General features: G+C 37.2%; 1 protein-coding gene across 2 annotated transcripts in view; it reads right to left on the bottom strand.

Annotated features, from left to right (window-relative positions):
• LOC136825687 (katanin p60 ATPase-containing subunit A-like 2) overlaps nt 1-17,500 on the bottom strand; it is a 62,985-nt gene that overhangs the window by 33,439 nt on the left and 12,046 nt on the right. For both annotated transcript variants that reach the window (XM_067082399.1, XM_067082398.1), the window contains exon 2: nt 4,015-4,081. In XM_067082399.1, coding sequence (XP_066938500.1) covers nt 4,015-4,077 — 63 coding nt within the window. In that variant the 5' untranslated portion in view covers nt 4,078-4,081. The remainder of the gene's footprint in view (nt 1-4,014; nt 4,082-17,500) is intronic.

The following is a 17,500-nucleotide window of genomic DNA, read 5'->3' as shown; positions in this document are numbered from 1 at the left end:
AATGCCTTCCCAATTACCTGAAATCACTACGTTTCGGCGGACGACCGTCGCTCGCGAGGTAATATCTGTCCAAAGGACGGCGACTGCCCGGGTTACCGGTCGATCCGTCTTAATGGAATTGCATGGACGATCGATTGCGTCATCGTCCTCTTCGTCCGCTTCCGGTGGACCGTGATGAGATTTCCTCTCTCTCTCTCTCTCTCTCTCTCTCTCTCTCTCTCTCTCTCTCTCTCTCTCTCTCCTGTTCGTTCGAAACGTTTTTTTTTTTTATTTTTCCAATAGTGTCTGACTGGATTGTTTTGGGTCTCTCTGGCGTTCGACGAACAAAAGTCTTTTCTTGTCTTGTCTGTTGTTTAAACTGCAAGTTTCATCTTCTAAAGTATTCGAACTTTTTTTTTTTTTTTGGGGCGGGTTTGCTTTTCAAGTATCATGTATTCAACCATTATTTTTCTCTGTTATCCAGCTAGTTTTTTTTCCGTCTTCCAATCTTTCAACACAAAATACAATCTTGACTTTGCAGTATTTAACAAGCTAATTTTCCCTATTACTTCAGGCAGTCAACCAAAAAAGGCTCTTTTCCAAGTCTTCTAGCCATTCAACAAAGGCTTTGTGTATCTCATGCTTCTTGTTAACCAACCAAAAAGTTTGGTCTCTGTGTTTCAAGTATTCAAAACAAACACCGTTTGTTTGTCATCATAAAAAGATATTCCTTCTGTGTCTCATAAGCGGGAGATCTTGCGCGTGACGTTGCATGCATCACGTTGTTTACGCATCTGTGGTCCCCGGTAATTATCAGTTCATGAGGGTCGTTTTTTCGGAGAGAGAGAGAGAGAGAGAGAGAGAGAGAGAGAGAGAGAGAGAGAATGTCAGTGTAGTTGAGTTTCTTCTAGAAATATGAATATAGATGAGTTTTTGTATTGAATCTCCTATGTGTGTGTGTGAGAGAGAGGGAGAGAGAGAGAGAGGAATGTCAATGCAGTTGAGTTCGCTTTCGGAATTATCAGTACAGCTCTCAATTTTTGTCTTGTATCTTCTATTTGACAGAGAGAGAGAGAGAGAGAGAGAGAGAGAGAGAGAGAGAGAGAGAGAGAGAGAGAGAGAGAGAGAGCGAGAGAGAGAGAGGATATCAATACAGTTGATTTTGCTTCGAAAGCATCAATATAGCATATAGCTCTTGTCTTTTATTTTTTGTGTGGGTGTGTGTGCGTGTGTGTGTATATGTGAGAGAGAGAGAGAGAGAGAGGAAAGGCAGCAGTCCTAATCCAGATTCGAATTTTAGCGTGAATGGACAGTTCCTTCGCCTCAGTCCCGAAACTCCTATTCGAAGGATTTCAAAGGAAAACATTTAGGTAATATGAAGGACTCGAGCTGAATTTCCAAGCCAACCGGAGCGCTTTGGGCGCGTTTATTTAAATCCTATGGTGTCTTTGGCTTCTTCAGCAGGTCGTTGTGTACCTTATGGTTAGTCGACTGTGGTGGGTTACATCCAAAGCGTAGAAGGACATGGAGCTAGGAGATTTGGAAGACCAACACCTTCCAGAGCTTCCACCAAAAAAGGGGAAAATGCGCATGAATTAAAACTAATTGGTATGAAGTATAATACAAGCTTGTAAATATAACTTAGTCCTCATAATCGATCAGCTGTAAGCTACATTTAGTCAGGTTAATTTGATATGGGAGATTGTTTGAACTTGAATGTGTGAGCGTGTGTGTGTGTGTGTGTGTTTGTGTGTAAGAGGGGGGGGGGGAGTTGGGGGAGGGGAGACGGGGAACATCTATATCATTCAGACAACTTAATAGGTATTAAACCTTGGATAACGTCTTCTGACTAATATGGGGGAGAGAGAGAGAGAGAGAGAGAGAGAGGAGTGGGTGCGGAGAACGTCTGTAATCGACCTCATTTAAGAACATGAAACAAAGACGTTCCGTGAAGCGAGGAATTAACACTAGTGTCGGAAACTCACAGAAAATATCTTAACAGCATTTTAAATTAATCTTCCTTGAACAAAATCAGATGCTCTTCATTTCAATACAACAACATCGTCTCTTTCAAAATACTGTAGTAAGAGATTGTTTCGCTGGAAGGTCGTACAGTATACTTAGGATTCTTCACAGCAAAACAACTCTTGAGCAGTTGATATTTCGTCGAGAGAGTCGAAATAAAAAAAGAAACAAATAAAATGAAGAGTGAAAACGAAGGAATATTCCGGGCGCCATCATTATCAGCTTGCATGGGAACCATTGCTTCGTTGGCCCAGTTCTCGTTAGTGATTTTTTTTTTTTTTTTTTTTTTTTGCTTTTTTTTGGGTCAGTACATCCACTTGGCAATACCTCATTAATTCTATTCCTTTTGCTGTGCAATCAGGAAAAGAAAAACCTCAGGTTATATCGCCTATTTGAGAGGTATAGAAAGCGGTTTTGAATTAATTGGGAGATATAATTTATTCGTCCATATTACAGGAAACTGATATAGGATCGAGTTATGTAATGAGAATGGTTCCTTTCGGGAAAAATCTTAGAAGGAAATCGAGAATTTAAAAGTTCATTGCGTAGTGACGTCGTATTGTCATCTGTGTGCTGAATGTAACCATCACATTCCCAAGTCTAATATTGATGTGCTTCCATAATATTTTCTCTGTCTGGAGGTGAATGAATTCAAAAATAAATTCAGAATTGGAAAATCAAACCTACTGAGAAATAAAATTCAACACCAATTTGTATACATCGTATTTTGCATTATTAAATGAAGAAGACTGAAACACGAAAGTTAAATTTACTTTTGAAAATCGAGATTTCCCAAATGTATTTAATACGAACGTATTTTCCCTCTCTAAAAGCAGATGAATTCAAAAGTAGAAAATTAAATGCATACTCAGAACTGAACTTACGTTAGTTCTACAGTACCAAACGCCTAAACTTTCATCATAGCAGAAGAAAATCAATCACTCTCATATTTCTTACAAGTAATGACCTGGCAAAAGGCATGAACGTTTAGATGAAAGTTACTCATCATATCGTGAATGTGTAGGAAAAAGTTACTCACCATTTCGTGATTAAGAAGGAAAAAAGTACTCACCATTTCGTGATTGTGAAAGAAAAAGTACTCACCGTATCGCGAATGTGTAGGAAGAAGTTACTCACCATTTCGTGATTGTGAAGGAAAAAATGTACTCACTATTCGTGAACGTTTAGACAAAGTTACCCACCATTTCGTGATTGTGGAGGAAAAAAGTACTCACCATTTCGTGATTGTGAAGGAAAAAAGTACTCACCATTCGTGAACGTTTAGATAAAGTTACTCACCATTTCGTGATCGTGAAGGAGAAAAAGTACTCACCATTTCGTGATTGTGAAGGAAAAAAGTAATCACCATTTCGTGATTGTGGAGGAAAAAGTATCACCGTATCGTGAATGTGTAGGAAAAGTTACTCACCCTTTCGTGATTGTGAAGGAAAAAAGTACTCACCATTCGTGAACGTTGAGATAAAGTTACTCACCATTTCGTGATTGTGAAGGGAAAAAAGTACTCACCATTCGTGAACGTTTAGATAAAGTTACTCACCATTTCGTGATTGTGAAGGAAAAAGTACTCGCCATTTCGTGAACGTTCAGAAAAGTTACTCACCATTTCGTGATTGTGTATGAAAAAGTACTCACCACGGGGTGAACGTTTAGAAAAAGTTAATCACCATTCCGTGATTGTATAGGAAAAACGTACTCACCATTTCGTGAACGTTTAGAAAAAGTTACCCACCATATCGTGAGTGTGTAGAGAAAAGTTCTCACCATTTCTAGAACTTTTAGAGGAAAAATGTTCACGCATTATCTTGAATAGAAAAAAAACATTCACCATAACGTGAACATTCAAAAGAAAAAGCACTTACCGTTTGGTGAACGTTCAGAAATAAGTTCTCACCATAACATGAACGTTTAGAAAAGTTACTCACCATATCGTGAGCGTTAAAAAAAAAGTAATTACATATCAGGGACGTTTAGAAAAAATAAGATACTCACCATATCTTTGGCCTGACTGGCTGCCCTCAGGGACTGAAGAGAAAGATGATTGGCTGTCATCATGCATCTGTAGCAAGAGAGAAAAGAAAAATCCACTGAAGAAATAATCGAAGAAGATGTTACATAAATATAATTGCATATTATAGTTAAATAAGGTAGTTTAAATAAGATTAGCTTAATAGCGCGTAATTTAGTTGAGAGAAGTCAGGAGGAAATGGAATGGCAAGAAGGCAGAGAACGGGGCAGACCCATTTCCTTGATCTTTTACCCTTAGCTGTATTTGTTATATTGCTTCGATATTACGGACCTATTTCCTTACGGGTTTATCATTTCATGTTGTGTCGCTGTTTCAGACCTGTTTTTTAGTGATTTACTTATGATCTTTTTGTATTTTGTATTTTTTTATTTTGTATTTATTTTTATTTTGTATTTTTTTTTATTTATCGTGTATCTTTAAGCTATCTCCTCATCCTGCAATTTAATGTTCTGCTAATTCACAAGCTCATCAGGGCACAATTGAGCTATGATTTTCATATTCATCGCCCTGAATGAGTTCTGGGGCATGGAGAACCTTCTATAGAGGGTCACCCTTTAAAAGTTTAAGCGTATGAAGCAACTTCTGTAGAACAACGCCTTTGATAAGTTCGCGTAAATGAAGCACCTTCCAGAGAGGAACACCCTCGACGCATTTAAGCACATGGAACACCTTTCAGAAACCAACATCTCTGAAAAGTTTATGATTATGAAACTCTCTCTAGAGGGGAACACCACTGGTGTGTCCATAGGACAAGCTCCTTTACAGAGAGGAATCCCGTTACGTTTATGCAGCTCAGCACCTTCTAGAGAGGAACGCCCTTGATAAGCCTCAGCTTCAGTGCCTGAAGCACAATCCAGAGAGAAATACTCTTGATAAATTCAAATGTATGAAGCACCTTCCAGTGAGGAACAGCCCTGAACGGTTCAAGTAATGAAGCAACAGACAGGAACACGCTGGAAAAGGTAAGTCAAATAAAGCATTTTCCAGAGGGGAGCTTACTTGATCATTTAAAGAAAATGAAGCACTTTCATGCAAGGAACGCCCTTGAGAAGGTTAAGCATTTGAAGCACCCTCAAGAAGGATGAAGCACCTTCTGAAGAAGATGAAAGGGAAAGGCTTTATCATGTAAAGTCCCAGTAACCCGAAGGGGGGCGAAGTAGGCCACTGCAGGAGGACGAGTACCCCCGAGACTCCGGGAGTCTGACATGTCCACCGCAGCAGGCCGGATTGCGTGATTCCTCTCTGGTTTTATTGTCAGCGTGAAGCAAACCCCCGGTAGGGAGCGACTCTCATTATAAGCGATTGTCTTTTTCCCCCCCGTGTCAGGTGTAGTTTCCAGTTCGTCATTTTCTTTTGATACATGCACAGACAAATATTATGTTTAACTGATCAAACAAGGGGGGGAAATGATTCGCCAATTCTTGGAGAAATGACTGAGCAGTTCAAGGTTGCTGGGGTAATGTTTGTGCTTCAGTCCTTTTGAAATCTTTCTTCAAGGTCCTTTGTTGTTAAGCCCCACCTTCTACCTTCCTTTTCTCGTTTCCTTCTGGCCTGGGCTGCAAAAGGGTGTTAGGTTTCCCAGCTGAAGGAAAACCAAAAGCAATTGCACAAAAGTTTCCTTTCTGGTCGTGTTGCTGACGGAAAGAAACGTCCACATTTACAGCATCCATTTAAAATTCATCATTTCAAAATAGTGCATCCGTGCATCTACAGTATGTTGTGAGTAAATATAACAGAGCTAGTTGTGGTGAAGTTACATTTCTTCTCCATTTTCTCTTTAATATTTTATCATTTTTGCAAAACTAGATGAGTATGATATCATTGCGTTTGATAGGTTCACTTTCAACATTATAGTGTTTTTGTAGTCCCGTTATGCTACGAATGCTGTAAAAGTAATTTTTATTCTGTGCAAATTAAATTCATAATTCTTGATTGTTGTACGCATAGATGCTAACTTTTGTGAAAAAATTTTTTCTCTTCAAAAATATCTTGGAGATAATTTGGTGGCTTTCTCGATACGCTAGTTTCATCTTTGCCACAATTTCACAGATTACATATATATATATATATATATATATATATATATATATATATATATATATATATATATATATATATATATATATATATATATATATATATATATATATATATATATATATATATATATAAGCCAGAAAATATCCGAGTCACAAAAAGTGAACTTCGTGTACAGTAATCCGCCACCCGTCTTTCCTCTACTCCACGGGGTACGCCCCCAACTCCCGCCCCTGGGGTGGTGGTGGGGGGGGGGGTGTTGAACGCTTCCCGTGACCTTGCAGGCAAATGACTTTAAAAGGAGTGAGTCACGACACGCCAGAAATCAGGGAAGCAAGGATTTATAGACTCCCAACTACCCTTCAGTGTATTCATACATTACTCGTACCGTTATCACGTCCGCTATCCTGCTAGTCGTTCTGAAGGATAGAATATAGGATTTAGGACCAGGGCCATGCACTGGGACCTATGAGGTCAGTGAGCGCTGAAACGCGAATTGACAGTGGAAAGTTTTGAAAGGTGTAATAGGAGGGAAAACCTCAAAGCAGTTGCACTATGAGACAATATTGTTAGGAGAGGGTGGAAAGTAAGATGGAAGAAAGAGAATATGAACGGAGGTACAGTGAAAGGAATGAAAGAGGTTACACTTAGAGGCCCAAAGGACGTTGCCAAGTACTTTAAGTAATGTCTACAGTGCACCGCATGAGGTGCACTGACGGTACTAACCCTCCAAGGTTTGTTAGTCGTTCGATCAGCGAAGTTAATAACGTTGGTTTTGATAAGCGCTGTGGTGGGTGACCACCATAAAATGCCAGATCCCGTTGGCATATAAGCTCTCTGAGTTTCCTTAGGCGAGGCTGTGAGTTCTAACAACCACTTCCCAAAATACTACCTCGAAATCAGCATGGAAGATGACCGATATGGAAGTCATTTAGAAACTGATTTTAGAATCACTGACGACTAAAAGCCTGACCTTAGAAATAATTATATCTCCCCTTTTTAATTATTCCTTAAGAATAATTATACGTTCCCTTCTTTCAAGTAGTTTATTCCTCGCCTAACTTCTAAAAGAAACTTGTCAACATAAAAACGTGACCAGAATCACGATTTACAAGGCAGAAGGAATAAATTCTGCTGCTATAAATCCGCTGAGGATTACACCTCACGGTGTGCGTGCAAGTTGCGTCGCCTAATCCGGGTTCCTCCTTGCACCACCTTCACCTCTTCTCACCAACAGCACGTCATGGATTCTATGGTTCTCTTTGATGGCGTATTTAGCCGTACTTTAGATGTAGTGGTCAGTTGGAAATGTTGATAGCACGTAGATAACAGCATTGCTGGAAGGTTTGCCTCTACGATAACGATGAAAAGCACATTTATATTGTTTAAGACAATGAAAAATATTTAGGTACTAGGATGGTATTAATGGATAATATGATTGTGGAAAAAGGTAGATTTCATGATGTCCCAGTATGTATATATATATATATATATATATATGTGTGTGTGTGTGTGTGTGTGTGTATATATATTTGTGTTGTGTGTGTGTGTGCGTGTATAAAGAACTAAAATGACGAGAGTGGATTTTATGTGAATGAACTAAATCGAAAGCTTTTCATGATGATAAATGTGATTCTTTAATTACTAACAGGGTAAAAAAAAAAAATAAAAACACGAACTGGAAAAAGGCGTCAGAGATGAAAAGTCAGTGTCACGAAAAATGGCAGAGTGCCCCCAAGATACTCAGCATCATTTACATTTTCTTTGACATTAAAAGGACGCTGTTAGCGCGGTTACATAAATAGTGTCACTTACTTTTCCTCGCAGTCGTAGATTCACAAAGACATTGCCTCGTTCAAGTTTTCTCTCTTCGCGAAGAGCAAAAAGCGAGCATTTTATTTTAAAAAAACAGCCGTCACAATAGTAATCAACGAAGCCGATAAACTTTTAGAATGTATTAAAGAACTAAATCTAAAAATTCCATTTATCACTTTCCTTTGGTCTTACGTACAGACGGACCGATAGACGGAATAACGGTACTAAAACCATGAAACCTTTGTAGATAACAGGACTGTAGCAGGCTAATAAGGTGTGTGCGTGCGCGTGCGCGCGTTAGGGTGCGTGATTATGCGAGCGACCTCACACAAAGACCCCGAAGATATAAGAAAATTAATAGCAGAAAACTGATGCTCTTCTGCGTGACATTGTGTGAGAGAGCTGTTTACGTTCTGACGGAGACCTGACAATTACTTGTTTCTCTCTCTCTCTCTCTCTCTCTCTCTCTCTCTCTTCTTCTTCTTCTTCTTCTTCTTCTTCTTCTTCTTCTTCTTCTTCTCCTCGCCTGCCGCCAGCAACTGCCACCCACGGCAAATCAACTAACAATCAGGAAGTTAATGAACTGCTTAGCTCAACAGAGGCCCATCGGAATTCTTAGGAAATATTCCTCACTCGTCCTTGGATATAACACGGACCTACTCGCTTGCGAGCCTAGAGCGCTACCACCTGCACCACGAGCTGAGTAAGAGAGAGAGACAGACAGACAGAGATAGAGATTTCATGGCAACTAACATCTAAGCCGGCATGCGAAAAAGAAAGAAATATCATCCCTGGAATGAAGAAGATGAAAAGATTTGACGAAAATCGCGGCCATTTCCATCATCTGCAAATGGCCGTCATTAGGGCTAAAATTTTGCTCACGGGGAGCAACGTTACAGAAGATTATAGCTTCACAACGATGTCGTGATTACCGCTGGATTTTTTTGTCTGAAAGAAATTAAACTCGAATGATATAATTGGTATGTGTTCGTTTTAAAATGCATGAATATCTGTTGAATCATTTTTTAAGGACGTAGGATAATGGCACTGTCGACCTGTTCCCCCTTTTTCTAGCCCAGGCTCGAAGGAAGCAAGAAAATGAAAAGACAGAAATGATGGGTGTAAGAATCCAAAGACTCCGTACGGGGTTAGTGCCGTCAGTGCACCTCATGTGGTGCACTGTAGGCGTTACTTAAGGTTCTTTGTAGCGTCCCTTCGGCCCCTAGCTGCAACCTCTTTCGTTCCTTTTACTGTTCCTCCATTCATATTCTTTCTTCCATCTTACTTTCCACCCTCTTCTAACAATTGTTTCATAGCGTAACTCCGAGGTTTTCCTACCGTTACGCCTTTGTAACCTTTTACCCTCAAATTTTCCTTTCATCGCTGAATGACCACGTAGGTCCCAGCGCTTGGCCCTTGGCCTAAATTGTATATTATTCTTCTTCTTCTTCTAAGCATCAAGAGAAGAAAGAACAGGAGGAGAACTCTAAAGCTTGGAGTAAGAAATACAGGAAGATTTGTCCTGGCTGGAATTTCATTGCAGCCTGACAGGAGGGGGGAATTCTGCCTCTGAATACGAGGGAACAGCCAGCGAGGTATTCCCTACAGAAGAGAGAGAGAGAGAGAGAGAGAGAGAGAGAGAGAGAGAGAGAGGAGGGAAATTAATGTCCTGCTTTATATCAACAGTCAATTTTTATCAACTCTGTTTATACAGTGAACGAAGTATTCTCTGTAGTAGAGAGAGAGAGAAATTAAAGGCCTGTTTTATATCAAGAGTCATTTTTCACCAACGCTTGTTATACGTCAGGATCGCATGCTTGTGAAAACACGAATGTGACGTATTCATAACTTTAATGTATGTCTGTGTACGTGTGTCCCATATTGTTTTTAGGGTTCATATTCTTTTGCTCTTTTATCTACAAATCATTATTGATTCCCTGATTAAGGAAAGTTCGTAACTTTCCTCATAAAAGACTTTGTCTAAATGCAATATTTAAAACCAGTGTTTGCTCAATATTTGCATTCCCACCCCCCAAAAAATAATAAGCAAATCCATCATAGATAATTTAGGTAGTCATGTGAGTTAATCTCTGACTCAGTCTCTAATGGCTGAGCATTTCTTCATTCATTTCCTCTTTGGATTTCAAGGCTTTCAATGAAAACATTATCCAAGAATATGAGGGATTAGAGCAGTCGAGAGGTCATTCGGAACATTACAGTTCTTTACATAACAATTAAAAAGATTAAGTAGGAGTTAGAATAAAAAGAAAAGTAAATTGGCATTGTAGAAAGAACAAAGACATGACATGAAACTAGGTCGAAGTTCATATTCAGCATATAATTGGATAAAAGGTCAAGGCGGTAGCGTGTAAAGTGAGTAGGTACGGGGGTTAATGGAATTAATTATATGGTAGTTGAGGGAATTACCCGTCAGTATCAAATATTTGGACACGCCGAGGACTTCACATAATGAAAATATCAATGGCAATAAACAATTATCAGCATAGCTTTAATTATTATGAAGAAAAGAAAGAGATTAATGTTCTTGTCTTCCAGCAGTGAGCGCTGTGGGATCTTAACCTCCGGTAATTATCTTGAAGCCTTTGGAAACAAAGGTATAACGCAAACATTTTGTTGATATGTCATAATAGCTAAGTTAGGTTACAAAAGTCTCTGAGGATATACCGCATAATCAAGTTAGAAGACAAGCACTTGAAAATATACTTAGTAGTTGAGTTAGCACACAAAGCACTTGAATATATATTTGATAGCCGATTTAATTACAAAGCACCTGAATATATATTTGATAGCCGAATTGGAAGACAAAGCACTTGAGAATACATATTTGATAGCCGATTTAATTACAAAGCACCTGAATATATATTTGATAGCCGAATTGGAAGACAAAGCACTTGAGGATAACATATTTGATAGCCGAATTAGAACACAAAGCACTTGAGAATACATATTTGATAGCCGAATTGGAATTGGAAGACAAAGCACTTGGAAATACATATTTGATAGCCGAATCAGAACACAAAGCACTTGAGAATACATAATTGATACGAATTAGAACACAAAGCACTTGAAAATACATATTTGAGAGCCGAACTAGAACATACGGCACTTGAAAATACAAATTTTAGAGCCGAATTAGAACATATAGCACTTGAGAATACATACTTGGTAGCCGAATTACAATACAAAGCACTTGAGGACACCTTTAATCGCCACAAGAACGATCCTGGCGATATGGACCCCTTTTGACAACTATAATATAAAATCGCAGTCAGCAGAACCCTTCAGATATGAGACAGTACATGTATAAACGTCAAGGAACTACGTAACTAAATTACCAAGGGAATATACAAAACTGGAATGGATGCCACTTCAACGTCAAAAATAGCGATATGCAAAACTAAGAGGCGACCAAAGAAATTTGAAAATCAAAGACATCAAGGTGCAAGACTGTCAAAAATACGGCATACAAACAATAAACAGTTTTCGAACACAATCGCAGCTTTATGAACTACGATCAAACTTTTATGAGATGATTTAAAAAGATACCACTAAGATAACTGCGAAGCTCTTCGGCAAAATATATTCGAAATAAAATTTTAGAAGAAGAGTTAAAAACATACACAGCGGGGTTTAATTACCGTATTTGTGCTTGAAGAAAATTAGAGAGCTGAACATGTGAAACCGACTTTGAACGAAGTGAAGAGTAATTAGAGATTACTCAAAATTACCACTGAACGCCTCCCCTTCTGAGAAAAAGTATTGCATAATAGTTACTGCATGCGACTTTCAGCTTAAAAATTGGCCCAGGAGCAACTACAGACACATAGATATGCTGTATTTAGTTTTTCTTTGTCGGGTGCATGTCTGCTTGATGTAGGCGCTTGCGGTCTGGGAGAACATAATGCTTTATTTCATTATCAAGGTTGATTTTGCTTTCCACGTAATATGTCACCTCTTCATTGCATTGAATTCGCTTGATTACTATCGAGGGCTCCCTGATACATACATATACGTAAATATATATATTTATTATATATATACATATATACATGTGTGTATAAACATGTGTATGTACATATATATTTATATATATAAATATATATTAAATTTCCATATGCATAGTTATTTCGGGTCTGGGCTAGAACCAGGCACTAGGTTGTGGCTGTCAGTCCACTGATCTGTGCTCTTAATAGAGGAGAACTTTTAACTTGAAGAAACAATATATATATATACATATATATATATATATATATATATATATATATATATATATATATATATATATATATATATATATATATATATATATATATATATATATATATATATGTTATATATATATGTATGTAAACACATATATCTATAGAGAGAGAGAGAGACAGACAGCGCGAGAGTATTTCATCAACAAGTTTAATTTTTCAAAGCGCGCCGATAAATTCACCCACATGCCTGCATGCAAGCAAAACTCCACATCACAAGAGAAAAAAAAACGCCGTCATAATATGTTCACGGGCCTTGTACGAGGGACGAGTTGTAATAACATACATGCAAGTGGGCTTCACAAACGCGAGCGAGCTCTCACGTAAATACGGTTGTGAATCACGATTCCAGGAATAGAGACTTAATGGCCAAGGTCACCCGCAGGTGTACACAAAAAATAGTGAATAACGAAAAGCGCCGAGTGCTTGACTTCAAAGCACTTGAATGTCAATAGATGAAGGCTTTTTCCACTGCCTGGAGTTTGCAGTGACCTCAGAAACACTTACAGTAACAAGTACTACGGTGTCTCTTTGGTGTAGTAATGCGGTTTAACCAAAACTAGAAATTACAGATTGCGAGTCATTGGCTTGTTTCTTTCCCTCTGCTCCCAAGCTTTGGGATTCCCTCCCTGCTCCCGTTTTTCCCTGACTATAACATGAAAAAATAAAGGTCTATGACTTCCTTCCCTTTCCGTTTTCATAGTTTTTCGGGTCTGGGCTAGAAACAGGCTCTAGGTTGTGGCTATCACCCCCCGTTGGTGCATGTTCTTGATAAAGGAGATCTCGTAACTTGAAGAAACACTATACATATATATATATATATATATATATATATATATATATATATATATATATATATATATATATATATATATATATATATATATACTGTATATATATATATATATATATATATATATATATATATTTATTTATATAATCGCTTCCCTTAACAGGAGATGAGGCAAAAAAACAAACGACACGATGAACATTACCACTGCCATAATTTACCTGGTGAATCGTGGATGAACCTCCTATTCAGTAAAACTTGCTCAGCATACTCTGTCTATACGACGTTGACATAGGAGGTTCATCAGCAGAACGTCGAACACCCAAGAACAGAGCTAACAAGCCTTCTGCTTAATATATAACTCTTTCGAGCCACCCATCTAGATCTTTCACTTTTTCTTCCCTCTGACGATTCTAAATTACACAATATTTTTATTATATATATATATGTGTGTGTGTGTGTATATATATATATAATATATGCATACGTATACATACATATATGTATATATATCAAATATAAGGAGCCCGTAAAAACGCCAAAATGTAGAAAGTAAATGCTATATTTCAGAGACCAACCTGTGTCTCTCTTCAGGGTGGGCTCCTTATATTTGATGGAATTCTGTTTTAACAGACAATATTTCACGGTATATATGTATATATAAATATATGTTTGTGTACGTGTGTATGTGATAGTTATAAGCCCTTTAATGAGGCTGTAAATTTCATCGTTGTCACTAACCCCCACCACTGACTAACTACCACGTACATAACTCACTACTTAGGTTAACAATAGTACAATGGGATTTGACGGATCTCTCTGGTGTAGCTAACATCCTGACCACGAACGAGTATAAAATAAAAAAACCATCCTATTTGCTTCAAAATCCTAAATACTCTCACGTGCAAATAACATTGATCTGACCAATAAATTATCTATTGAACGCGAAAAGTCGTAGCCTCGACTGACGGCCATGACATTTGTTGACTTCCAGACTGTATTTACATTTTTTTTTCTCTTTTCGTGGTTCCTGGAATCTGGAAAAGGATGGATGACGAGAAGAAGCAGGATGTGGGTTAGGAGAAAGAAAACTGAGGACGATCTTTTAATTTTTTATTATTTTGAGGTTCTTGGAACCATGAGATGATGTTGATACTGAGTAGAAAACAGAGGAAATGATTTCGGAGAGATGAGAAAAAAGAATAAGCAAGAATAGGAATGACGAATGGCAACCGAATCCTCATTTATAATTTTCTAAAGAGAGCAAAAAGCAATATGACAAATAAAGGTGAAATGAATGAGTAATTGAATAGTTATGTACTCGTACATATGAATTCAATTCAATAAATCCCTGCTACGAACTAAACTCGCCTGAGGCGAGGTACCTGCTGACAAATTTTTCATGATATCTTTTGGTACTTTGGCTAGACAGTGAAAGCTTAAATGTCAAGGTCTCTCTCTCTCTCTCTCTCTCTCTCTCTCTCTCTCTCTCTCTCTCTCTCTCTCTCTCTCTCTCTTAAAACAGTGCAGACAAGAAGCGGCTGATTTTAGAGAGCAAGTAAATCGAATTAAATGAGAGAGAGAGAGAGTAGAGGTAATGAAGCAATTAATTTAAATCCTATAAAAGACGACGCCAATATCTGAACTTTCTAATACACATATATATAAAAATATACATATCATTATATCTAGACAAAAATATACATATAACTATAGGCTCTACCGTCACAATGATCACGTGACTATGTACTGCAAGAGCCAGAAGGAAATATTAAAAGGAATAAAGTACGAAGGGCTTTCGTGTATTTAATGTAGACACTTCTTCAGGGTACAGTGCACAATGTAATGCAGCCGATGGACGTCAAAAAGCAAAACTGATCGCATAAACAGCATAAAAACAAAAGGAATAAGAAACAGTTTTAAAACATAACAAACAAGCAAATATGTCCACAATCTAAGACACTGCAATTACGTAAAAAGTGGTCCTAAAAACAAAACAGGTAAAAAGGTTACATGATTTCGAATTGCTGAACTATATATATATAGCCTCCGTAATCCAACCATCCAGTTTATATGAACCCTTGCTAATATTTAAAACACAATCTGCCTTCAGTTTTATTGTACTTGATTCCATAATATTTCTTTTAACAATGGCTTGACGAAAATGTACTTTCCTAGCATTTTTCCAGTGAATGGATTGGTTACAATTATTCATGTGCAAAATAAGAGCATTGGACATATTTCCCACACGGACACAATACATCTAGACACACGTATACACGTCACTGAAAATGCATTAATCATTTCAACTACAGGTTTTTTTTTGGGGGGGAGGGGGCTTTTATGAAACAAATAGCCCTTCGATGTTAAATAAGAATAAACAGCTTTAATATACTTTGCTACTTACGTTTATGAAAGATATATTCACCTTTAACTTCATTAAAAAATCATCATTAAGATTGCATGAATTCCACTTGGTCTATTCAGACATATTGCATGTAGTCGGTTTATGAACTTCCTAGGAATCGATTAACTTTCTTCTTGGTTATGAACTGCTCTATGAACTTTGTGCACTGTTCACATGTGCTCAATACAGCCTAGCATGCATTCGTGTTATATATATATATATATATATATATATATATATATATATATATATATATATATATATATATATATATATATATATATATATATTTATATATATATATATATATATATATATACTCTATACTATATATACTATATATATATATATATATATATATATATATATATATATATATATATGTGTGTGTGTGTGTAATATGCGCGTTCGTGTATGTGTGTGTTTTCTGAGTTTGTGACGGTCATGAAAAATTAATTCATGCTACAGGGGACTTTCAGAAAAAGGACAAATTAACATTAGTCCCCTACGTACGCGCCTCCTCTGTGCAGAAATTTATCTAACACAAGCCCATCGATTAGCAACATCACAATAATTAATAACATGCATCTCTCTCTCTCTCTCTCTCTCTCTCTCTCTCTCTCTCTCTCTCTCTCTCTCTCTCTCTCTCTCTTGTTTTGTACTATCGCCCCATAGCAAAAAACAAATCTACGTATTGGTGACCAACTTGACTCTCGGCAGTGCTCAATAGTCAATTAGGTTTTATTCTATAACACGAGGTTTTTCCAAATTACTTGGAAGCAACAATAAATTATTGAATAAATGGATAGATAAGTAATTAAGTCAAAGTAAAAAAAAACACCGTCTATCCACCGCGACCAATTGGTCAGTACGAAATCTTTTTATACAAATATATGCTAAGTTTCGCCAAATTCTGCTGACTATTTCTAGAGATATAAAATAATAAACGCACTTACGTCACGCCGGTGGAAACATAGCCTCCTTCCTACCTTGTTGTGGGGAGGTGACACTGTTATTATTATTATTATTATTATTATTATTATTATTATTATTATTATTATTATTATTTAGGCGAATCCTACCCGTATGGAACAAGCCCACAGGGACCATTGACATGAAATTCAAGCTTCCAAAGATTATGGCGATCATTAGAAAGAAGTAACAGATGGTAAAGTGAAATACAAAAAAAAGTGACAATTCCTCTCTTCCTACGGAAATGCAAAGTATAGCAAAAAAATGACTACAAAACAATTAATAAGCAATAAGAGTATATCATTACGAGACAAGAGCATTACGGTGGAATTACATAATAATGATATTAGTAATTGAACATATACTTGATGGAGTAACGTCAGACATTATCGTGGTGTGCGAGACGTTTTTGATGAGGAAACTCGTGTGACTTTGCTACAAGAACTTAGCTTCCCCTCTATGAACTCAATACGACTGGCTCGGGGTCACTGACCTTGAGTGACGTAGCTTGTTACTTTTAGGGTTGATGTTATGGAGGAGAGCGGGTGCTGGGGAGGGTGGGTGGGAGTCATCTGACACCCCCTCCCGGCAATTAAGTAAGCGTCCTAAAGTCTGGAACAATTATACACATACACACACACACCCGCACATTCACAAAAGTACACACCTTATGTATGTATGCACTGTGTGTGTGTATATACATATATAATATATATATATATATATATATATATATATATATATATATACAAAACATATATTTACAAATATACACAGTATATATATATATATATATATATATATATATATATATATATATATATATATATATATATATATATATAAAACATTCATATTTATAAACTAACGCAAGAAAGCTATTTCGTAATCACTACAACTATTCTTAACCACCACTTCTCACCTCATTCATCTGCTGAACTAACACGTCACAATGAAAACGGAATTCCCAAGACTCGATCAGTATCCACCAAGCACAATAGAAAAAAAAAAAAGACAACTGCAAACCGTTCCAGGAGAAGAAGATAAGACCACTCTAAACAATCGACTCAATGCCAATTTCCGCCTTTGTGTGACACACTTGCAAAGACATCGCGAACAGGACTGTGTGAAGTCTTAAGTAGGTCACC

Source organism: Macrobrachium rosenbergii, chromosome 39 (assembly GCF_040412425.1).
Source record: "Macrobrachium rosenbergii isolate ZJJX-2024 chromosome 39, ASM4041242v1, whole genome shotgun sequence".
Lineage (NCBI taxonomy): Eukaryota > Metazoa > Arthropoda > Malacostraca > Decapoda > Palaemonidae > Macrobrachium > Macrobrachium rosenbergii.
Note: the sequence above shows the minus strand (reverse complement) of the source record. Positions and strands in the feature narration are given on the sequence as shown.